The following is a 25,474-nucleotide window of genomic DNA, read 5'->3' as shown; positions in this document are numbered from 1 at the left end:
CCAGATAAGGAAGCAGCTTCCCCAAATCACGAGTCTGCAATTACACAAGTCAGACGCTGCAGGAGAGTGTCAGAGTAAGTGGGTTTTTCTTCAATGTATGTGTTAGAGTGAGTGTACTTCTAACCTTAAGGCGTTACAGTGAGATTTATATTAAGTGGTGAACGGGATGGCCAAACTCCTAGATGGCCAACAAGAAGTGTTGCAAGGCTGCCTGGGAGGAGAGTCAAGAGAGCCTGGAGCATGGAAGAAGGGTCCAGGCAGCTGCAAAGAAAGGGAACAGCAGATGGCGTGGGAAACCAGCCTTGGAACCTCCTGCGTTATTGGTAGATGAGGTGCAGGAGGCGGCGGCCATGGACCCAACCAGGGAGGACACTGCCTTTGTAGGAGATCTGCCTGAGCCTGCTGGATGGCAAGCTGAGGGTGGACCTACCGATTGCCTAACCCCAGAGAGGCTGAGGTGGCAGGCCGAAACCCAGGCAACTGATGGCACCTCTGGAGATCACCTTATTTACTGGGAGAACAGCCTCCTCTACAGTGAGCCTAAAGAGCCTGTGCACGGGGCAACATGTGCTGGTGGTTCACCAATGTTACAGGGCCTTGCTACTGGGTTTGGCTCATGGGATTCCCCGGCAGGACATCTGGGACAGGACAAGGAGCTTTGACAGGTTTGTCACCCACTTTTATTGGCCCTCGATGAGGACAGTCTCAGATGCTTTCTGTAAGACTCGTCTCACTTACCAAGCCAGTGGGAAGACAGGGAAGAAGCTCAAGGTTTCCCTGACTCCCATGCCTGTTGGCATTTCCTTTGAGAGGGTGGGCATCAACATTGTTGGTCTCTGGACCCCAAAATTGCCCTGGGCAACAGGTTTACCCAGGAGTTGGTGGACCATGCCACATGCTTTCCATAGATCATCCCTCTGAAAATCATAACTACAGCTGCAGTGGCTAGGGCCTTGATGAGTTTCCCCAAGCAAGTGGTGTCAGACAGTGGCATCAACTTCATGCCCATGTACATGAAGTTCATGTGGAAGGAATGTGGGGACAACTTATCACCCCTAGACTAATGGGATTGATGAGAGATTCAACAAGACCCTCAAGGACATGAGTATGGACCTACCGGAGGCCATGTGGTGGAAGTGGGACGTCCTCTTGCCGTGCCTACTCTTTGCATACATAGAATAGTGTAGAAAGGAGTAGGACGGAGCCTTCTTGAACTCCTCCATGGTCACCCAGTAATGGCGCCTCTCAGTTTAGTGAAGAGGAGGTGGGAGCAAGCTCCAGAGAAGCCCTCTCAGGATGTGGTTAGCTACATGCTAACCTGCCGCAACCAAATGCAGACGTTCTGGAAAAAGACTTCTGATAACTTAGAAGCTAGCCAGAAGTTGACAAAGCAACAATATGACCAGAAGGTCACTCTGGTTGAGTTTTAGCCAGACCAGAAGGTGAGAGTGATGGCACCAGTTGAGCACAGGGCCCTCCAAGATCATTGGACAGCGCCCTATGAGGTGATTGAAAGGAAGGAGTAGGCTTCATACCTGGTGGATCTCGAGACACTCAAGACACCCCCTATGGGTCCTCCTCCTCAATTGCCTGTAGCTCCACCATGGGGCATCTCGAGTGGGCTGCTGCTGTTGAAGTTGTAGTCATGGTCTGAAACCAAAGGTTGGATATTTGAAGCGGGTTTGTCCCAGTGGGGCCACGGAGCTTTGCAGAAGAGGCCTGGACCTGCCATCTGTGACCTGAGAGGAGCCCTGAAGAAGTGCATCTCCTTTCTCTTCTATCATGGACAAAGAGTTGCATTCTTTCAAGGGCCACTTGGCGGACCTCCTGTGTGGCTTCAGAGACTCGACAGAATTCAAGAGGCCTTTTCTTGGAAGTCCCCAGCTCAGCAGAGGCAGCTTACTAAAATTACATTTTCAATATATTCAATAAAAATTCTGACATAGTCATTAGATTTCATTATTAATAAATATAAAATAGGTGCTTGAAATGTGTCTGTAGCTGGTACAGGGCAAAAGTCACCACGTTTTTAGTGACGGATGATGGAGTAGAGGGAACCTCTCCCTGATCTTGTGTCATCCAAGGAGAGAGATGGGTCAGTGGATGGTGTCAACATCTCCCCTACTCTGACCCCAGAGCAGCAGAGGGACTGTCGCCAGCTATTGGGACAGTTTCAATCTCAGATCTCCCTCAGCCCTGGGCTTACTAACTTGTGTACCCACGATACTGACACTGGTGACAGTTCCTCTGTCAAAAACAAATCTACAGAGGGTCAGGCAAGGTGAGGGACAGCACCAAGGAGTGGGTCTCCAAGATGCTGGAGGTGGGACCACTCCAGTAGTCCCTGGTCCAGCCCAGTGATGCTGGTTCCAAAGGCTGCCCCACCGGGCACCAGACCATAACTCCAGTTCTGTCTGGAATACAAGGGGCTCAATTAAGTGACCCATCCCTTCAGATGATGAGCTCATTGATGGGAACTGCAAAGTTCCTGAGAACTTTTGTACTGACTTGAGGCTCCTGGCAGATTGCCTTAACTGAGGTGACTAAATTGAGTATAGCGTTTCCACACCAGAGGCCACTTTGAATTCAAGGTAATGCCCTTTGACCAGAAAAATGCCCCTGCCATCTTCAAGAGGCTGGTGAACCAGGATGTGGCTTTAAATGGAGGTCTTCAGAGCTCCTTACCTGGATGCCACAGCAGTAGCAGTTGGTAAGACACCCGTTTCAGCTCCAGGAAGTGCTTCAGGTTCTGCAACACGCAGGCCTTAATATCAAGGCCAGTAAGTTTCAGATAAGGCAGGGCTCTATAGTGTACTTGGAATGCCTGATGGGCAGGGGTAAGGAGCAGTCCCTCCAGGCCATGATAGAAACCATTATGGCCTGGAAGCCCCCCAAAAGGCAGACAAAAGTGAAGGCATTCCTGGGCCTCACTGGTTACTGCAGGAGGTTTGTCAAGGGGTATGGTACCACTGTTACACCTTTGAGTGAGTTGACTTTGAAGAAGGAGCCAAGGAAGGTGATCTGGACAGAGGAATGCCAGAAAGCCTTTGACTTCCTCAAACAGGCCCTGTGTACATCCCCTGTAATCAAGGCCCCGGACGTTCCCAAAGAATTTATTGTGCAAACTGATGCCTCACAGTATGGCATTGGGGCAGTATTGTCCCAGTTAAATGAGGCAGCCCTAGACTAACTTGTAGACTTCATCGGTAGGGGGTTACTTCCCCAGGAACAAAGATGGGATTGCCATTGAGAGAGAAACCTTTGCTGTGATCTGGGTGCTGAAGAAGCTGAGATCATACCTGTTTGCCACTCACTTCCGGGCTCAGACAGATCAGAGGCTCCTCAGATGGTTGATGCAGATGATGAAATTGTTGAGGCCGTCCATCTTCCTACAGGGAATAGAAGTTACGATGGAACACCGTCCCGGGTGAGACCACGTAAATGTGATGGTATCTTTAGGTATTTCTAACTTATTGATGAGAACTCCTGGGAGATTGGGTAGTTCTCTTCGCTTTCAGCTGGGGAATATGTTCAACACTTACATATTATGCACCCAACCTTCTGAGTAGCAACACTTAGAGGTGAGTTATTTAATATTTAAAATCGGGTTTTACTACAGTTCAAAACAGTGATTTTGACATGGGTTCATGAGGCGTTTGGTAACCCGCAGGGGATAGTGTGCAGGGCCTGCAGGCAACACCACACCGACACACAGCAAAAGGATTTGCACAGCATGGGTCTTGGCACCCACAGGGTTGGCTGCAGCAGCCAACCCCCGCTGTGCATGGGCAACATTTTTTTAAAGATAAATATGTAAAGTGAGGGGTGGTCGTCCACTAGGGGTTAGGAGCCCATGGGGGGAGTTGGTTGCTGGGCCTGGCCAGAGGCCAGGCCCTGCCGCCAACCCACAACTGCACACGACCAAAAGCTGTGCCCATTAGGGTAGCCGGGAGTATATGATTAAAAAAAAAACACAGAATTGTATTTGGTCCTGTTGTGGGTGACCAAGAAGACAAGCTAGTGACTCATCTGGCACCTTATATTTCTTGTCCAGTTTAGGAACCACTAATGCAACTGTAGCTGGGGTCTGCCTCAGCTTACTTGTCTCTTTGCATGCCGTCACAGTCATACAGACAGTCATTTTGTCTGACTGCCATAGGAAGCTCAAATCTTTTTACAGTGCTTTCAACCAGGGTATGAGTTACTAATGAGTCAATCGGCGGAGGTGTTGTTGCATCTAGCACCAGCAGAAACAATCATCCTACTCCTCTCCTCTCTGTATATTTGAGCTAGGCAATTATCCTACCTCGTGCCCCAACAAAACTTTAACTCGTTCACTCGCCATCCATTGCTAATTACTTCCCGTATTACGTCACGCATGACGTCACGCATGACGTCCTATGACATCATTGATGACAAAACTGAGCATGGCCGGACGTAAGTTATAGTTACTTTAGGGTACGAGTTAGAGTTATTTGTATATTTCAGTGGTTTTGTTTCTTTAAAACGGTACATCTTAACGGACATTAACAACTAACTGTAACTTCCTTTAAACCTTTGTTTTTTCATTGAAAGAAATATAAATATAATATCAAGTCAAGTAAAAAAACTTTATTTCGGCTATACAGCCATAAAAGCACAATACATATTACAATCCATAAAATATAATTGATTATTCTTACAGAAGTGATGGAGTCAAACAGAAATATTCAAAACATCATTGAGTTAATAAAGAATAGTATAATGCATTCTTATTATAATATTGGCTCTCGCCACATGATCTATCCGACCCCCCAAGATTGGCATACATATTTATCAGAATATTTCAGGTCACCTTAGTGGGAATTATAAAAGTATTAAAACCTGTTTTTTACAAAAAAATAAGTTAAAAGAAAAACATTAAAATTGTTTTACCTAAACAAAAATGTTATTACAATTCTCTAGATGAAGCTATATAGAAACATAGGACAGTTACTTTATTAGCGAATAAGCAGCATCTAGTTACGCCCCAGCTCTTTCCCCTTTAAGATACCTCCACGTATGCACCACCGCAAATAGAAATTTCGAGGTAGCGACTACAAATAAAGGAAGTGTTTCATATTTAAGTAGCCTAAAGACCTCAACATAGTTTCTAAGCCAAAGGTTCCTACAAAGTTGAGGGATCCACTTCGATCTGGGCCTAATATAAGCAGGACAAACGAGCGTCACGTGGAGTTCTGTTTCTTCGGAGTCAGAGCAGCCAGGGCAATCAGCCTTGGTTGCACCCTTCCATCTATTCGTAAATGCACGGAGCGGTAATGTACCGTGCCTAAATTGTAAATACAATTTTTTAGCCATGAATGGTTGGATGCTATCCAGGGCCAATTCTAATTTGTACTGCTGCTTAAGATCCAAAAACCTTGATGTCAGACAGCATGAATTTGTACTTTGTGTTCTTTAAAAGCAAGATCTAGGGACTTTTTCGGGATACTGGGGCATGTCTCCTTCGGAGTAAGCCACATATTTGCCCACCCCATAGAGTGGCATAGATTCCTAACAAAAGATAGCCATGGTAAGTTGGCTGCTCCCAGTATGGACATAACATCCCTCAATTCCTCCCTATAGCTGACCAACTCCGGCGTACTCCATATGCGACGCCAAAAGAGGAGAGGACGCAGGGCAATTAAATCAGCTATAGAGCCAATACCCTGGTCCATCCTCAATGGGATTAGGGGTGTACTTCTTGGTAATCCCAACAACTGCCTTATAAAAATATTCTCTGTAGCCGACAGAGTATAAAATGGGGCTATGTCCCCAGAGTTCAGCTCCGTATAAAGAGGCTCCCCTCGCTTGGATTTTATAGATTTCTGCCGGGGGACCAACCACTTTCTGGGTGCAGTTTTTGTGAACTTTCAATATACCACCCATTGACTGTGTTAATTTCAGATTGGCCTTCTTAATTTGAGTCCCTCAATCCATCTTGTCATTAAGTGTAATACATAGGTAATCAAATATAGATACTCTCTCTAGGGACCTACCCTCCATTTGGGGATGCGAACAATTAATGGTTTTGGCGTGGAAAACCATATATTTAGTTTTCTGAACATTTATTTCCAAATTTCTATTCCTGCAGAATGCGCTAAACTCATCCAATACACGCTCCATACCCATTGATGATTTAGACAGGAGCAGCGTGTAATCAGCAAACATTAAAGCCGGTATTTTACGATTAGCTAGCCTTGGTGAGTCTATGTCCTTTAAAGCCAAGAGGGTCTCAATTAAGCCATTTAAGAAGAGGGAAAAAAGGGTTGGCGCTAACACGATCCCTGCCTTACCCCCTTCGCCACAGGAAAAGGAGCAGTCAATTCTCCTTTCTTACCGTATCTTACCATCGCATAGGTGCCTTCATGTAGGCGCTTCAATAATTGGCAAAGATAGACCGGTACTCCCATATCGGGGAGAAGACCCCATAACTGGTCACGCTGAACCATATCAAAGGCGGACTTAAGGTCCACGAAAGTTAAATTAAGGCTACCCCCATCCAAAGTTACTGTTTTCCAGTGGATTAATTGCAATCTAAAAATCTGGTCGATGGTCGAGGTTTTAGGCCTAAATCCCGCTTGTAGCGGGGTTAAGACATTCATCTCGTCCATCCAAGATTGCAATCGCCCCAGGAGAACACAAACAAATATCTTTTGTGAAACATCAATAAGGCTTATTGGCCGTTAATTTGCTGGGTTTAGGTGGAGCCTTTTTTTTAAATTGGGATAATTTCCGCACCAGCCCAAGTCAAAGGGAGTGCCATATCCTGAATGATAGCATTGAATAGTATCTGTAGATAAGGAGCCCACACCACCTGTTCGTTTCTGAACAGGTCACCAGGGATTCTGTCCAAACCCGGTGCCTTATTAGGAAGTAGTTTGTACAATTTTGGACGTTAACATGGCGCTGGGCAAAGTGGTGGGTCGCTATTTAGGGGAATTTGATCTATGTCTACTGATCCATGTACTACAGCTTCATCCAGAGGCATAGAATATAAAACTTTAAAATGTGATCTCCACGCTTCTTTCCCCAGATTTGGTTCAATCGCGGAGTTGCCTTCGGAGTGGCCAGTTTTAACCAAATTCCAAAAGCCTCTCATATCTCTAGTGTCCAAAGCTATCTTAATTGCTTCCCATATTTCTTTCTCCCAAGCTGCTTTTGCTTCAATAATGGTATTTTTATAGTGTGACCTGTCAATTCTGGTACGTATAGGGTCCTTATTCTTAACCCCTAGTACTAGTGTACGTTTTGTTTCCCTACACGCTTTATTAAACCAAGGGTGTTTAGGTTTGGGATCGTAATTGTTATTATTTCCATGATTATAAAAGAACTCTGCCAACTTTGAAATCATGTCCCGCTGATTCATATTTATCATCAACAATGATTCCTGGCCTTGATGATTTTCGGACACACAAAAATCAGTTTCTAAATAAGGAATAGATTGTGTGTACAAAGAAGCCATTTTTTCATTAGATGTAGCAAAACTCCCCCAGCGCACTTTTCTACCCCCTTCTATTGTAATCAGGGTTGGGGAGGTTGAATTAGTAACCCCTGATCTCTCATGAGTTCGGAGTAGGCTATCACAAGTACCAACGGATTGTGATCACTTTCACATCGAGGATGGACCACAAAATCCTTTTTTTTTTTTTTTACTTTATTTATTCAGTTTCCAATAAACATACACAACTTTCATCATAGGCATACATTACAAGGAGCAAATAAGCCAAACAGTGTTCACAGCGTTTACAGTGGCATATAATCATCATGTTAGTCCGGATGGGTCTAGAATAGTGTTCCGGCTCTGTATTCACAGGTTGGGGAGAAAACATAACAATACTGAGGCAGTGCATACGTATCTTAACCTTGACTTGTATGGCGCACCCGGGTACCCACATCAGCAGCGCCAGAGCACACCCTCAGCTGTAATTCACCAGACAATGACCTTATTCGAGAAGATTACCATGTCACAAGTAATGGAAAGACGGTTGCAACCCAGGCCCCAAGACTCCAGGAGTGCTAATTTCCACCTCCCATAGTCTCCACAAATTATGTTGCGGACTCCATGGTGGCAGCGACGGTGGCGGCGTTCGTATCCAAAGGGTGTGCAAGATGATAACTTTTTAGGGGCTCCCATATATCAGCGGGTTTAGAAGCAGTAGGAAGAAGTTCTGCGTATCTGAGCAACGTGTCCTGACAGTATAGCATATCCTGTACCCATTCTTTAAACTTTGGAGCTCTGCTCCTCCCCCAACGACAAGCCACACGCCTCTTTGCCAAAAGGAGAGCGACAGTTCTGAATTTACGGTAAGGCCTTCCTATTAGTTTGGTATATCCCAATAGCGCTTGGAGTGGAGATGGAGTTAGGGGGGTATCAATCATCTCAGAAAGGGCCGAGTATACCAGCAGCCAGTATCGCGCAACGTCAGGGCACTCCCAAGCCAGATGCAGAAAATCTGCTGTTGGAGCACGACAGTGCTCGCAGAGATCATCCACTCGGAGGCCGAATCTATGCATTTTAACGGGGGTGCAGTAAAGTCTACGAAGAAATTTATAATGAATAATCCTGAATCTACTGCTGGACGAGATCTGCTCAGTTTGCTGGCAGCAAAAATCCAGTGTGCATCTTCTATGAGTGCGCCCAGCTCTTCCTCCCACCTAGCGCGCACTTTGCAAGGCCCGGAGTTGAGTGAGGTGTGCATGGAGTGATACAATTTAGAGACCGCTGGTGCTGGAGAATCAGCCTTTAGCAGCTGGTGCAGGGGATCCAATGTAGGTGGTTCGTCAGGGAACGTCTCAGTCACTGCCTGAATCCCACTTCGGAGACGGATATATAGAAAGGTGTCCAAGGAGGTAGGTGTCTGGTCCCCAAACAGATGCGCTAATGAGCGAAAACATCCCCCCAGGTCTTCACTTTTAATTTGGTCATGACATTTTTAAACAATTGTTCCTGCAGCAGAGGCATGGAAGGGTGGTACACTAGAGGGAGCAGTGGGGAGTAGGCAAATGTCGTCAGGGCTTTTTGTGCAATATAACGCCAAGCTAATATGGAGCAGGATACAGGGGTGTGATATGTAACCTGTGCCTCGGGTTTACTAAATAGTGCCCCTTCAAGCGGGACGGGATCTGCCAGCCAGTGTTCGACCGCAACCTGGGGCATAAAGGGGGGGATGGATCCAGTAGTAGACGAAGTGGGCCTGCGCGCTTTGATAATATAGCTCAAAATCCGGTAAATCAATACCTCCCTGAGCAAATGGGCGGGTCAGGGTGTCCCAACTCAAACGAGGGCGTTTACCTCCCCAAACTAGCCTGATGAGCTCAGTACGTAAGGTTTTAAAGAAAGGCTTGCCCGGGTGAAAGGGAACATTTAAAAATAAATAAAGGAGTTTCGGGAGAATGACCATCTTAATGAGGGACGCTCGTCCCGCCATGGAGAGAAGGAGCGTGATCCATCTCGCCACGCAAGTCTGGATATGGTCCATTGCACGTCCATAGTTCAGTCGCATTAATTCTTCACGATCCCGGGAGATCATTATTCCTAGATATCTGACTTCACTGTCACACCATTGCAATGGGTAATCGAGTGGGAAGATTTTTGCCGCCTCAGTAAGAGGGAATATAGTGGATTTACCCCAATTAACATGAACCCCAGACAGGGCAGCAAATCGTATGAATTCCCTCAAGAGTGGGTTGAGATTATTGGATGGGTCTCTTACGTACAGCGTAATGTCATCCGCGTATAGGGATATCAGGACTTGTCTCTGGAAACAGCGCAGAGCTTTATCCCGGTGGTGCTGACAGAGCCTGGCCGCCAGAGGCTCCATGGCCAGGGCGAATAAGAGGGGAGACAGGGGGCAACCCTGACGCGTGCCTCGTGATATTGAAAAGGCCTCGGATACCCTGCCGTTAATACTCACCCTGGCTACTGGTTTATGATAGAGGATTGTGATCCACTGCAGAAACACTGCAGGGAGTCCCATATTGCGTAATATACAAAGGAGGTAGTCCCACTCCAGTGAATCAAAGGCTTTGGTGGTGTCTAAAAAGACTGCCACCATTGGTAATCCAGAGTCGACATTTTGCAGGATCGAGAAGAGGGTACGTAGGTTGTGTGAGGTAGCGCTACTAGGAATAAACCCCGCCTGGTCAGACAACACCATTCCCTCTACCAATAACTTCAGGCGATTAGCCAATACTTTTGCCAAAATCTTGGCATCGCAGTTGATAAGGGAGAGGGGCCGATATGAGTCGCAGGCTTGGGGCGGTTTCCCCGGCTTCAGCAGGGAGGTGATTAGGGCCTCCTGCATCGACGGTGGAAGTGTCCCGGTCTCATGTGCCTCCACGAAAACCTCTCTAAGCACAGGAGACAATAGATCCACATAAACCTTGTAAAAATCTATGGGCAGGCCGTCTAGGCCAGGCGCCTTCCCGGATGCCATCTGCCCTATTGCATCCCGGATCTCATCCAGGCCAATGGGCGCTGACAAGAATTCTTGCTGATAGTCTGGTAGCCATCCCAAAGTAATCTCTCTCAGATACTCATCCATTTCCAGGGGAACCTTTCTGGTAGTTGTATAGAGTGATGCATAGTGAGCTGTAAAGGCAGTTATGATCGAGTGTGTGTCGCGCAACGGTGTCCCTCCCTCACCTTCCAGCTCCAAGACATAGTTAGATTGCCTAGGGGGCCTCACAAATCCCGCCAGCATCCTTCCCGGGCGCTCGCCCTCTCCGTATGCCCTAGCCATGAAGTATTTACTCCGGAAGTGAACCTCCCTACCGGCAGTGGATTTGTAATCAGTCAATGCGGTTCTGAACTGGTGTTGTGCATCTGCGTTAGCAGCAAAGTCCGGAAGAGTTTCCAGTGAGCGCAGTGTTTGCCCCAGTTTATGTAACGTGTCACGCAGCGCGCGCAGCACTCCTGAGCTCTTGGAAATACAAATACCCCGCACGGTGACCTTCAGTGCCTCCCACATAGTTGCCATACAATCCACCGACCCCTTATTATGCATTAAAAATTCTTCAAGCTCTTGACCCAGTTCCTTTCGGAAGAGCTCATCAAGTAGTATGTTGGGTTGCAGTCTCCATGGTAGTGGTCCCCCCACTGTGTCTATTAGCCTGAGCTTAGCCAGGACCGGGGAATGATCGGAAAATGTACGTCCAACATGTTGCGCCGCCACTAAAGAGGGGGCGAGCCCCCGAGAGATCATGATGTCTAGCCCAGGAAGCGTGTGCGGCATTCCAATGTGTGCCTTCCGTCAATGTCGGGTGTAAGTGCCACCATGTGTCTATAATATCCTGGTGATCGTATAGATCACGCAGATATCTGTGCGTGTTAGTGTAATGATGGGCGGAGGGGTTAGATCTATCTACTACTGAGTTAATGACTGCATTAAAATCTCCTCCCCATACCAAATGAGTCGAATCGATATCTTTTATCTTGTACCGGAGGGCGAGGAAACTGCTAGGGTCATCACTGTTCGGGCCGTAGGAGCAGGCCAAAGTAAGAGTTTCATTACCAATCCTGCCCCATGTTAAACAATACCGCCCCTCACGGTCCACAGCATCCCCCAAAGGAATGTATGGGGTATGTTTTTTTTTCATCAGGATGGCAGTACCTCTAGCATAAGAAGAATAAGGAGCAAAAACAGAGTACGCAGCCCATCTAGAAGCAAAACTACCTTTGCGAAGTGGGTCCATGTGGGTCTCTTGTAAGAATACAATGTGCACCTTTAGTCTATCTAGAGCATTAACTATCTGTCTGCGCTTCCTGGGGTCGCCCAGCCCCCTAACGTTCCATGTAAGAGTGCAGATCACTTCCCCCAAGTTAGTATCTGTGTTACCGTCACACATCCTGTCCCCCCAAGGAATTCAAATGACCAATGAGAGCACTGTCACCAGCCAATTCTATTGTGTCTTTTTCACTGACCAATTTGGGTACTAACTCAAAGTTGTGCTTTATATCGCCATCTTCAACATTCACAACAATAACATTTACTGTACCAAAAGTACGCCCTTCCCCACCCATGCCTACATCCTAATCATGTCGGGAATGCATCCCCACCCGTCCAAAACCAAGAAACCAAATCGCAATCATAGAGAGGAACACCCATTGTGGGGGACGAATGGGGTCCAGACCTGCCCTCCATCTCCCCGATATTTCACCCGCTGCACGCCAGTATCGTCGACTAGCGGCGACTGCGGGATAAGGGGGGGGGGAGTGCCAGGGCGAACAGTAAAGGGAGAAAAGTGGAAACCCTTAAACAGCCGGAACATTACAATGCTTGGGGGTGCAACTTAAACCAGCATGTACCGTAGTCTCCGCCCAGTGGACAGAGTACAGACAGTCGAATGAGGCTAGGGACAGAGCCAACAAAGAAAGACAAAGAGAGGTCCACCCATCAGTCCAATGCAGAGGTAGGAGAGTGGGACCTAGCCCACCCCGACGGGGACCGGGTAGTTCCAGGGGATCGCCCATTTACTTTAAAAAAGTTTTCCACCTGCGATGGGTTGTGAAATAGGATCTGTTTGCCCTGGTGGACTATACGCAGCTTGGCCGGATACAGCATTGTGTATTGGATATCACGCTGGAGAAGCCTCTTTTTTACCGCTGCAAACTTTCGGCGCGCATCCTGCACCGACCGCGTGAAGTCCGGATAGAAGGAGATCGTGGCGTTTTCAAACTGTACCGGTTGTTTTTCACGGGCTAGTCGTAGTAGAGTGTCCCGGTCTCTGTAATTCAGAAATCTGATGACCGGTCTAGGGGGTGCACCGGGTATGGGCCGAGGGCAGAGAGAGCGGTGGGCCCGCTCGACAACCAGTTGCTTAGAGAATGCCTCCAGGCCAAAGATATCAGATAGTAGCTGCTCAATAAAGGTTTCCATTCTGCCCACATTGGTGGATTCGGCCAACCCAATAAGGCGAACATTGTTTCGGCGCGAACGCGCTTCTAAATCTTCGTTTTTATCTGCGATCACCTTTAGGAGCCTCTCCATTTGCGACATTTTGGTGGTGCTGGCCGTGGCCCCATCCTCCAACCCAGTAACCCTCTGCTCTGCTTCCTTCAATCTCTCTTCTTGTTGATCGAGTCGGTGCACCACGGAGTCAAGGCGTGTGGACATGGTGTCTATCTTAGGTGAGACACCATGAGTGAGTAAGAGCGCCTTCCAGTCTACCTCAGCGTCATCCCCGCCATCTGAGTCGGCACACTCAGCTGAGGGTGTGCGGGATTTTTTCTTTTGAAGACTCAAACGGGAGCTTCGATTGCCTGGTGTCGGTTTTACCCATGTTGGTGACAGGAGGAGGGCAGGCCGCGGCGACAGGACAGCAAGTTGGGGGCCTTCAGTTCGCCGCACCACCCAGCAGAACCAGCAATTGCACCTCCGCGGACAGCAGTATTGGGTACCTCGAGGCACCCAACCCAAGCCCCAGTAGGTGGGCAGATTTAATGCAGGGTCGTGTATGCCTCCGATGTACTACAGGCTGGCCCCTGGCAGGTGAAGGGATGTGTATAGTGCACGTGTGGCCTCGACGCAAACAGTCTCCTCCTCCCTTACAATCGGTTGGAAATAGCAACCACGATGGCCCAAGCAGCAGCCCCTCAGGTGATCAGAATCAAATATTAAATGGGGCGCATGGGATTCAGCACGACAGAGTCTTTGGGGGCATCACCGATTCTCCACCCACATATGCATCTCTCAGTAATGGCGGATCTCGTCCTCCACTCCAGTGTCAGGGGGCCGTCGGGTTCTGAGTGTGAATGTTCTCGCCCGCTTGCATCCTCCTCACCTCATTCAAGTCGCGGATCCCGCAGCTCCGTACCTCCGTCACCAAGGCCTCAGGTGACAGCTCCGCGGCCTACTCTGTCCCCGCCTGTGCCTTGCGGCCCGTCGGCTCCAGCCAGTCCCCAGTCTTGCGTGCCCGCGCATGCCGCCGCCGCGTCCACAGAGTCCCTGCGGCCCTTCCGGCAAAGAATGCAGCGCTCCGCGCTAAGGATCGGAAGCACGAATCGGTTCAAGCCTTTAACCGATTATGCCTGCACCCAATCCGCTCCAGATTCCCGGACGGAAAGCAGATTTTGGTGCCACAGGATGGAATTAAGGGTATTTTATTCGCCCGGCTGGCGAGAGCCTCACAGGTGTGCGGCCATGTTGGTCTGGCGCCACCTAGCGCCCCCCATGGACCACAAAATCCTTGATTCTAGACCAATTCTCAACATCTACCAGAATATAATCAATTGTAGAAGCCTGCCCCAATTTATTAAAAGTTGGGCTTCAAAGAGACAAATCTCATGGGTGTCAATGTATTTCCCCCAATCAGGGAGTTCCAGCTTGGAAGTAAGACCTGCTATATTCCAAGATAGAAGCATTGTATTCTGCAAATCTTTTTTTTTTTATCAATCTGTATGTGCGGGGATTCCAGCTCCTGCTGTAGCACCTGGCACGGAGTCCTCTCCCTTTCCTGTTCTTTACCCACAGCCTCCCCAGATGTTTTCAGCGGAGCACCAGAGCTTCCAGGGGCCACTGCAAGCTCAAGAGTATTCCTAAGAGGGTAGTCCCCAGCCTCAGGACTATCACAATTTTGATATATTAACACAATGGGGTGACCCTGTGTCCCTAGGAACCTGGGTTTTTAATGTATAAAGAACAATGGTTCCCTTGGGTAGAAACAATGCATATTGTAATTAGCCGTAGTTACTTCAGCATAACATATAAAACATTTATGAAAGCAAGAACATTTCTTAAACAAAAAGGGGAAGGAACAAGAACACAGAGAAAGGATTTTCATTAATTTATGTCTCAGAATTGATAGCATTCGTTATGTAGACAAAAAAAAAAAAACATTGCAGAATTTTATACTTCCAAATTCATACAGTGATGCACAATAATGTAATGGTGGTGCTCAGTGGTGATATAGATACACAGTCTGCGTCTATAGATACATAGTTGTGTCCTGCAATCTGTGCCCCAATAGATCGTCGACGTTTCAACCCTATGGGCGCTTGGTGGAGTGTTTCGTGAGGACTCAAGAAAACAATCATTCTTTGATCTTCTGTGCAATTCATATCACAGTTGACATCCTGTTAGAATAACCAAACCCCTTCAATCAATTTGCCTTGACCGCCCTGAAATTCTAGGGCGGCCCCTCCTCCTCCACAGTCCTGATGAAGACCCGCTTGTCACACTCCACCAAGCGCCCATAGGGTTGAAACGTCGACGATCTATTGGGGCACAGATTGCAGGACACAGTTGTTACCAACTATATAATTTGTTTAACTTACTTGTTACTGCATTTTGAATCTGGCCTTTCAAAACAAACCACATCCCCCCACCCCCACCTCACTGCGTATCTATATCACCACTGAGCACCACCATTACATTATAGTGTATCACTGTATGAATTTGGAAGTATCAAATTCTGCAATGGTTTTTTTTTTGTTTACATAACGAATGCTATCAATACATAAATTAATGAAAATCCATTCTCTGTGTTCTTGTTCTTTCCCCTTTTTGTTTAAGAAATGTTCTTGCTTTCAGAAATATTTTATATGTTATGCTGAAGTAACTACGGCTAACTACAATACGCATTGTTTCTACTCAAGGGAACCATTGTTCTTTATACATATCACAATTTTGGGGCACAACTGGCTGGATGTCTATGTCTTCAATTAATACAGCTGAAAGATCCAGTCATTCGACTATATCTAAACTGCTGTATCTATTACTGACTGGAATATTAAAGGACGGGGTTGTTTCAGAGTCTCGGCCCATATTTTGCAGGTTACCAGTCTGGGCTCTCATTTCCCACTTTTTATAGACTCCTCCCATTCTTTCAGTCAGGGGACTAGGGGGATAAACATAACCCAGAGAGAGCGTCTGAATGCCGCTAATCTCCCCGGATTGACCCCAATTCAAAATATATTGGACCACCCTAGTGTCCCTAAAATTAATCAGGAAACAATCCCTCGGAATATCTTTACGCTTCTGTCCCAGCCAACTAACCCGCCTAACAAAGAGAATTTCACACTGTATTAGGGGTGGGAGCGGTCTATGTTTATTTAGCCAAAAAGTAACTTTATTTTTTAATTCTGAATGAGTCTCCCCTCTACCTTTTTCTAACTCTGGTACTCCAGATAAAATAACAGTGTAGGAGGTCGAGGCCGGGGGTAGATCGGTGCACGTCAGGCTAGGTTTTATTAAACTTCTATTGGATTGTCGATTATTGCCAGGATCACTTCTACAATTACTGGAAAGATTTTGTTCCACTTGCGGTCCTAAGATTGTTGGCAAGGTCATAGGGCCACGAGCAAAGTCCCCCTCCTTATATGCCCCATGATGTAACACAACTGGATCTACAGTTTGTTGAGTAGGGGGGCTAGGTTCCATTAAGATTTTAGAGGCTGGAAGGGCAGTTGAGGCAGGTACATTTGCCTGATTGCTTTGGTATGTGGGAGCCTGCTCAGAAATTTTAAAGTTATCCAAGATGTTAGAAATACTAGCTATTTTGCTCCCCCATATAGCAACCAGTGATGTAATCTTCTCAATTTGGCTCTTAACCACCTCTAACTCAGATCGTACAAGAATTTCAAAATGAGTTTTAAGTTCTTTAGCCAAATTTGAAGCCCACATTGGAGGATCCACTGCAGCTAAGCCATTTCCACCAGTAATATGGCCCTCTGTCTGGGTCTTTGATGTTATTCTCGAAGGGCTATTCACTTGCTTTTCCCCTTTATGAGCTTTTTGTTTCTTCTGGCCACCTATCCTGATTCCCCCCCCCCACACCCCATGTCATGTTTATATGAATTTCCAGAAATTACTTTTTCAGGTGAGGGCCTTAAATCAGGAGTGGTCGAAGGATTTGCTATTTGAGAGGAATCAAGATCTTCGATTTCCAAGGTTATTAGGGAGTTTGGAATCCTAGGCGTTAGAGACAGCCGTCTTTCAGTGCGTTCTATCGCATTAGAGACCGCCCCAATTGCCTGCCGTAACATTTTATCAATGGCATGGTTTCACAATGGGCGTGCGCACAGTGGCTTTCTGGCGAGTGTTAGGCCTGTAGGTGGAGAAGTACTGTCCCCCATACTAAATTATAGCTAAACCTCCTTTATATGGGAGTAGTACAAGAATGATTATTCAAGTGAGTCAAAATAACACACTCCCTACAGTTAAATGAGTACCAAAAAGCCAGACCTTCACTCTTTCCAAAACCCCTCGACAAAACTCCAAAGTTCAACAACAATAACCCGATGCCCAAACTTTTATCATGTAAACTCACGTAACCCAACTTATCAGGGGAATGGCCCAGCCCAGCCTCGATCAGTCTCGAACGGGCTCAGACGGCCCCGCCCTTGGCCCGGGCTTCGCCCGGCACGTCCCGCGCTGCGGGTGAGGAGGCTGCGCTTTATGCGCTGAGGTGGAGCGGTTCCTCCCCCTCGTCAGCTGGTCCCAGAGCAGCTGTGTGAGGCCACGTTGCAACCTGGGAGATGGAGTTCATAGGGTGGTTTGAACGGTCATACACCGAGCAGCAGCAAAGAGCACGTCCAGGAGAAACGTTGGCAGGTATCAGAACCCGCAGCCAGATTCCACTCAAACACCGGTAGGAGGGCAGAAAAAGTGTTACAGGGACCCACGCTGCGGGGGTAGAGGCTGCGCTTTATGCGCTGAGGTGGAGCGGTGCCTCCCCCTCGTCAGCGGGTCCCAGAGCAGCTGTGTGAGGCCGTGTTGCAACCTGGGAGATGGAGTTCATAGGGTGGTTTGAACGGTCATACACCGAGCAGCAGCAAAGGGCACGTCCAGGAGAAACGTTGGCAGGTATCAGAACCCGCAGCCAGATTATAATATCTTACATATCTCTACACATCTATATCTACATATTTGTATATTTTTGTTTTCATCCATTGAAAGTTATATCAAATTTCCGTAGAATCTGCTATGATAATTGCTGTAACAAGCCTCCTTTAAATCCACCCCTTAAGTTTCCATGGATCTGTACAAGGATGCGTTAATTCTCAGACACACAAAGCTTGTTACATTCTCTAATAACTTGCAACTAACCACACCTTATCATGCTCACCTGAACTCCTTATTTCAGGTTTTGTTGTCTCCTGAACACATGATTCTTCCTCTGGTCTTGTGCTCAGTGAAAACACTGCTGTTATAAGTGGATCCCCTGAAAAGAGGAGACATACCATATATAATTGCATGATAGAATGACTGAATAAACACAGTGAGTTGAGAAATCCATGAAGCATAACCAAAAAGCAAGTATCTGAAAAGAGGCCTTAAAAGATGAGCTGTAGAACAGACACACAGGTGAGTGACGCCACGGTGTACACAGTACAAAAAATCCCAAACTCTCGAAGCTAAACTGCACAAACTGCATATACGTCGCTGGCGGCCATGGTGGAAACACCATCAGTTTCTTAGAATCATACAAAAAATGGGCAAAGGCAATTAATACAAACTAGTAAAATAAACTTAATTTTTGGTAAATTAAGGAAAATTACTTTATTCTTTGGTAATCTATGAAACCCTTTTTCAGAAGCAGGTCATTGGTTATGTGACATTTAGGCCAGGGGGAGAAAGGAGGAACTTAAATTGTGCAGCAAACGTTAGAAGAACTTGAACTTCTGAACACTGTGTTACTGATGCTAGCTAGGAATGCTCTCATTTTTAAGATGACTACTCACGTTGTAAAAGTTGTGGCTTTTACCTTCGCATTTTTTTCTTGTACAAGTAAAGCACAACATCTGGGAAACTTCTTTTAAAATGGCTAAAGAAATTAGAGGGTTAAAAGATGATCTGCTTGTACGATAACCACAGTGGTAAAACCGTTACCTCCAACTTTGAATTCAGTAGGATTTTTGTTTGCTTTAGTTATGGTATATTTGAACCCTCTCTGAGCCTGAGGTGCAGCAACACACTGTCTAAGACAAGGCTAGACTCAAACTCTCTCTGAGCCCGAGGTGCAGTGATACACTGTCAAACACAAGGGTAGACCTGAACACTCTCAGAGCCTGAGGTGCAGCTACACACTGTCCAACCCAAATGGAGCACTGGTCTGATACAACAAGTAGGCTGATCCTGACAAAAGTCTGGAGGTCAAAAAGTTCAGAAGGGACTGCCACTTTTGGGAAGAAAAATCCCTTTCGAGTGGGCTGCTGCTGAAATTGTAGCCGTGGTGTGAAACCGAAGGTCATATACTTGAAGCAGGTTGGTCCCGGTGGTGCCCTGGAGCTATAGAGAAGAGGACTGGACCTGCCATCTGTGACCTGAGAGGAGCACAGAAGAAGTGCATCTCCTTTCTCTTCTATCATGGACAAAGAGTTGCACTCTTTCAAGGGCCATTTAGCGGACCTCTTGTGTGACTTCAGAGACTCGACAGAATTCAAGAGGCCTTTTATTGGAAGTACCCAGCTCAGCAGAGGCAGCTTACTAAAATTACATTTTCAATATATTTAATAAAGATTCTGACTTAGTCATTAGATTTTATTGTTAATAAATAAAAAATAGGTGCTTGAAATGTGTCTGTGGCTGGTACAGGGCAAAAGTTATAAAGTATGTACGTTTGTTATACCTTGACTTTTCCTATTTACTAGTTATAGTCTGATCAGTGACAATTTTGTTTGGGCCCAGTCACTGGGTGAACATAGCATTTCTAATGTCACACATGTTCAACTCTTACATATTATTCGCCCTACACTGTGAGCTGCAGTCAAGCTACACAGGGCAGGACTAAAGCTACTTTTCACTTCCACTGTAGCGGATGGCACAACAAGTGCCGTAGTTCAGAGGTGACATGTAACTTTCCATGCTATTAATGTGCATTTCTGCACCATATAATGGGATCTTATAGAACAGTTAAAAGTGCCAATCTAGTTTTCAGACGTTTTTTACATCTTTTAGGGCCTCGGGTGCATACACTGGGCACCAGGTAGTAGTGTCCCAGAGTTAAAGTGCAAGGTTACCAGGAGGAGAGTCCCAAACAAATGAAATACTGGGACTGACCACATATTGTCCAACACAAGAAGTGCAACAATTTAGGACTTACCCGCCTCTGGGTCTGCACTGATTTCTTCAATTTCCTGACCAAGATGATCAATAAAAGTTGAAGCTGGCTCTTCTTTTTTCCTCAAAAAAAATAGCAGAATGACGAAAAGAAAATTAGGTAGAACAAGTTATTGACAGTTACAGGTTTATACAAACCGAGTTTCATCTATTACAAACACACAATTTTAGACCAATAATATTCTTTCTAAAAGGTTAGGACCATTACCTTTTACAAGTTCAGAAGATCTTGCCATTGCATTTTGTGTTAACTATGTAAACATGGACTTTTCTGCAAGTAGGTGAAACTACTAAAAGAAAGGACATGATGTTCAGAGAATAGATCTTCTCTAAACACCTATTCTGTGAGGTGCATTACTTTGATTTAATGCCAAGTCTCCTAGAGGCAGTTTTGCAAATCAAAGCTGATTGTTGTGTTTAAACTAACACCCACTAAGACTTAATACAAAACACCCTCGTCTTTTTTTCAATCTTGCTTATCTCTACAAAAGATTTACGCCAGACATTTCAGTTGTTAAATTGTTTTCTGCTGAACTAAATTTGATATGGGTTTGGGCTTATATACTCACTTTAATGTTGTTTTGGTGCAACACTACATATGCCAAATGAACTTTTGTTAGAGGAATGCAATTGCTTTTCTCAGACTACAAAAAGAAAGCATAGAATTCTTCACAGAAACCTTGTTTTATGTTTATGCAAAAGATTGTTTTCCCCATGCTCGAGTTCAGCCACACCTTATATCAAGAACGGAGGCCCGATAGTCTAACAATCCAGTTTCCTGCAGAGGCACAACAATTTCTGCACAGGTGAATAGGACAAAGGCTTCCTGAAAGTCAGAGGTTTGTGGCAGTATAACATCACAGTGATGTACACTATTCTACATTCTTTGCTAATCTTGCAATTAGAGCGGGCTACAATGGGTAATTTCCCATTACAAGGGTTCGGAAGGGAAGAGATATTTCAATATTTCCAATATTCTTAATTCTGCCAAGACAATCTTTTCTTTCGTCTGTTTCCTAGGGGCTGCTCAGTTGGACATTTCCTCCTCTATGTATGTGCCTCTCAGTGTGTGCTCAATGCTGTGATTGGTAATCATAGCCTTGTCTAGTGTGGACATATACCATATGTGTGCCTCCGTGAGTGTGCGGTCACTGCTGAGAAAGGTAAGCAGTGCCTTGTCTAGTAAGGACATGCAGCTTATGTGTGCCTCCATGAGTGTGTGGTCACTGCTGAGAAAGGTAAGCAGTGCCTTGTCTAATGAGGACAGGCACCTTATGTGCGCCTACGTGAGTGTGCGGTCAGTGCTATGAACGGTAAGCAGTGCCTTGTCTAGTGAGGACATATACCTTATGTGTGCCTCTGTGAGTGTGTGGTCACTGCTGAGAAAGGTAAGCAGTACCTTGTCTAAGGAGGACAAGCACCTTATGTGCGCCTACATGAGTGTGCGGTCCCTGCTGTGATTGGTAAGCAGTGCCTTGTCTAGTAAGGACATGCAGTTTATGTGTCCCTCCAGGAGTGTATATTCAATGCTGCAGTCAATAAGAAGTGCACTGTCTAGTGGAAACGTACACCTTGTGTGTGCCTCCATGAGTGTGTGGTCACTGCTGTGATGGGTGAGTAGTGCCTGGTCTAGTAAGGCATGCACCTTATGTGTGCCTCAATGAGTGTGGTCACTGCTGTGATGGGTAAGCATGCCTTGTCTGGTAAAGACATAAACGTTGTGTGTGCCTTCGAGAGTGTGCGGTCACTGCTGTGATGGTTAAGCAGTGCCTTGTCTAATGAAGACATACACCTTGTGAGTGCCTCCATGAGTTTGTGGTCATTGCTATGAACGGTAAGCAGTGCCTTGTCTAGTGAGGACATACACCACTTTTGTGCCTTAGTGAGTGTGTGTTCAATGCTGCAGTCAATAAGCAGTGCCTTGTCTAGTGAGGATACACCTTATGTGTGCCTCCATGAGTGTGTGGTCACTGCTGTGATCGGTAAGCAGTGCCTTGTCTAGTGAGGATACACCTCATGTGTGCCTCCATGAGTGTGTGGTCACTGCTGTGATTGGTAAGTAGTGCCTTGTCTAGTAAGGACATGCACCTTGTTTGTCCCTCCGTGAGTGTATATTCAATGCTGCAGTCAATAAGAAGTGCACGGTCTAGTGGAAACGTACATCTTGTGTGTGCCTCCATGAGTGTGCGGTCCCTGCTGTGATCGGTAAGCAGTGCCTGGTCTAGTAAGGCATGCACCTTATGTGTTTCTCCATGAGGGTAGTTACTGCTGTGATGGGTAGGCACGCCTTGTCTGGTAAAGACATAAACGTTGTGTGTGCCTTCGAGAGTGTGCGGTCACTGCTGGGATGGTTAAGCAGTGCCTTGTCTAATGAAGACAGACACCTTGTGTGTGCCTCCATGAGTTTGTGGTCATTGCTATGAACGGTAAGCAGTGCCTTGTCTAGTGAGGAGATACACCTTATGTGTGCCTCCATGAGTGTGTGGTCCCTGCTGTGATCGGTAAGCAGTGCCTTGTCTAGTGAGGATACACCTTATGTGTGCCTCCATGAGTGTGTGGTCCCTGCTGTGATCGGTAAGCAGTACCTTGTCTAGTGAGGATACACCTTATGTGCGCCTCCATGAGTGTGTGGTCACTGCTGTGATCGGTAAGCAGTACCTTGTCTAGTGAGGATACACCTTATGTGCGCCTCCATGAGTGTGTGGTCACTGCTGTGATGGGTAAGCAGTGCCTTGTCTAGTGAGGATACACCTTATGTGTGCCTCCATGAGTGTGTGGTCACTGCTGTGATCGGTAAGCAGTGCCTTGTCTAATGAAGACATACACCTTGTGTGTGCCTCCATGAGTGTGTGGTGGTCACTGCTGTGATCGGTAAGCAGTGCCTTGTCTAGTGAGAATACACCTTCTGTGCGCCTCCATGAGTGTGTGGTCCCTGCTGTGATCGGTAAGCAGTGCCTTGTCTAGTGAGAATACACCTTCTGTGCGCCTCCATGAGTGTGTGGTCACTGCTGTGATCGGTAAGCAGTGCTTTGTCTAGTGAGGATACACCTTATGTGTGCCTCCATGAGTGTGTGGTCACTGCTGTGATCGGTAAGCAGTGCTTTGTCTAGTGAGAATACACCTTCTGTGCGCCTCCATGAGTGTGTGGTCACTGCTGTGATCGGTAAGCAGTGCTTTGTCTAGTGAGGATACACCTTATGTGTGCCTCCATGAGTGTGTGGTCACTGCTGTGATCGGTAAGCAGTACCTTGTCTAGTGAGGATACACCTTATGTGTGCCTCCATGAGTGTGTGGTCACTGCTGTGATCGGTAAGCAGTGCCTTGTCTAGTGAGGATACACCTTGTGTGTGCCTCCATGAGTGTGTGGTCACTGCTGTGATCGGTAAGCAGTACCTTGTCTAGTGAGGATACACCTTATGTGTGCCTCCATGAGTGTGTGGTCACTGCTGTGATCGGTAAGCAGTGCCTTGTCTAGTGAGGATACACCTTATGTGTTCCTCCATGAGTGTGCGGTCCCTGCTGTGATCGGTAAGCAGTGCCTTGTCTAGTGAGGATACACCTTACGTGTTCCTCCATGAGTGTGTGGTCACTGCTGTGATCGGTAAGCAGTACCTTGTCTAGTGAGGATACACCTTATGTGTGCCTCCATGAGTGTGTGGTCACTGCTGTGATCGGTAAGCAGTGCCTTGTCTAGTGAGGATACACCTTACGTGTTCCTCCATGAGTGTGTGGTCACTGCTGTGATCGGTAAGCAGTGCCTTGTCTAGTGAGGATACACTTTGTGTGTGCCTCCATGAGTGTGTGGTCACTGCTGTGATGGGTGAGTAGTGCCTGGTCTAGTAAGGCATGCACCTTATGTGTGCCTCCATGAGTGTGTGGTCCCTGCTGTGATCGGTAAGCAGTGCCTTGTCTAGTGAGGATACACCTTATGTGTGCCTCCATGAGTGTGTGGTCACTGCTGTGATTGGTAAGCAGTGCCTTGTTTAGTGAGGATACACCTTATTAGTGCCTCCATGAGTGTGTGGTCACTGCTGTGATCGGTAAGCAGTGCCTTGTTTAGTGAGGATACACCTTATTAGTGCCTCCATGAGTGTGTGGTGGTCACTGCTGTGATCAGTAAGCAGTGCCTTGTCTAGTAAGGATACACCTTGTGTGTGCCTCCATGAGTGTGGTCACTGCTGTGATCGGTAAGCAGTGCCTTTTCTAGTGAGAATACACCTTGTGTGGGCCTCCATGAGTGTGTGGTCCTTGCTGTGATCGGTAAGCAGTGCCTTGTCTAATGAAGACATACACCTTGTGTGTGCCTCCATGAGTGTGCGGTCCCTGCTGTGATCGGTAAGCAGTGCCTGGTCTAATGAAGACATACACCTTGGGTGTGCCTCCATGAGTGTGCGGTCACTGCTGTGATCGGTAAGCAGTGCCTTGTCTAAAGAGCACAAGTGTCCCATATGGACAAGGCCATCTCTCTCATATCCTGGCTAAAGCACCGCTTGCTTACTTGGGGCGCTGACACTGTCTCTTCTCTCGGACTCATCGTTGTCCATAGGATGGAGCAGTTGTGTTTCTTTCGTTGTCAATGAAAAGACAGTACTGACAATGAGAGGGCCTGTTAAAGAAAGAAATCACAAATAATTAAGTCTGCAAAGGGCAATTTACAATATTGAGCAGTATCTGCTGTTTGAGTCACACCACAGACGTTCATTGGTGGAGCGGATATTGAGCACAGCACGGCAGGCTTAGTCCAGAAATTCAAAGACAAAGTGAAAGATGTGCACGCCCATCCAATGGAGACAATGTGAGAGAAGGACTCATTCCCCTCACAAAACACAATGTGGAAGATGGACTTCTCTTCAGGAGGGAAAGAGTGAGAGATAGGCATGTGCTTCAAGAGAGACCGCGTGGGAGATGTCATCGCCCGTCAAGAGAGACAATGTGAGACACATCCTCCCCAACATAAGAATCAATGATACGGCTTGAACCCAGAGCAGAGAGAATGTGAGAGATGCCTCCCTCAGGATACACTGTGAGATGCACGGTGTCTTGCATGCTTCCATTCTTGGGGTAGGTAAACTGATGCACGATGGGTTAGTGTGGCCTAGAGAATGTGATGATGTCATGGAATGTCAGCCTGGGTAAGCAGATTCTAGATAGGCAGGTTTTGGACAGTTGATGGGGGGATGGAGCCTCGAGAGAAGTTACCAGAGTGTGGTTGTAACATGGAATAAAGAACCTACCTGTACCGAATTGTGATTGTAACATGAAACAAACCTATATGTACCAGAATGCGATTGTAACATGGAATAAACAACTTATATGTACCAGATCATAATTGTAATATGGAATATAGAAACTACCAGTACCAGATCGCCAGCTTTTGATATATTTGGGGAGTC

At 46.7% G+C, this 25,474-nt stretch overlaps 1 protein-coding gene and 1 long non-coding RNA gene across 4 annotated transcripts in view; one reads left to right on the top strand and one right to left on the bottom strand.

The window, feature by feature from the left end:
* LOC146869538 (uncharacterized) overlaps nt 1-25,474 on the bottom strand; it is an 88,169-nt gene that overhangs the window by 5,223 nt on the left and 57,472 nt on the right. For all 3 annotated transcript variants that reach the window (XM_085604417.1, XM_085604479.1, XM_085604561.1), the window contains exons 3-5: nt 24,580-24,687; nt 20,065-20,136; nt 18,088-18,183 (exon numbers count right to left, since the gene is read on the bottom strand). In XM_085604417.1, coding sequence (XP_085460543.1) covers nt 18,088-18,183; nt 20,065-20,136; nt 24,580-24,687 — 276 coding nt within the window. The remainder of the gene's footprint in view (nt 1-18,087; nt 18,184-20,064; nt 20,137-24,579; nt 24,688-25,474) is intronic.
* Nucleotides 1-25,474, top strand: part of LOC146869539 (uncharacterized) — a 159,043-nt gene that overhangs the window by 85,315 nt on the left and 48,254 nt on the right. The gene's annotated exons all lie outside the window — the stretch shown is intronic.

This window comes from Triturus cristatus, chromosome 1_1 (assembly GCF_964204655.1).
Source record: "Triturus cristatus chromosome 1_1, aTriCri1.1, whole genome shotgun sequence".
NCBI lineage: Eukaryota > Metazoa > Chordata > Amphibia > Caudata > Salamandridae > Triturus > Triturus cristatus.
Note: the sequence above shows the minus strand (reverse complement) of the source record. Positions and strands in the feature narration are given on the sequence as shown.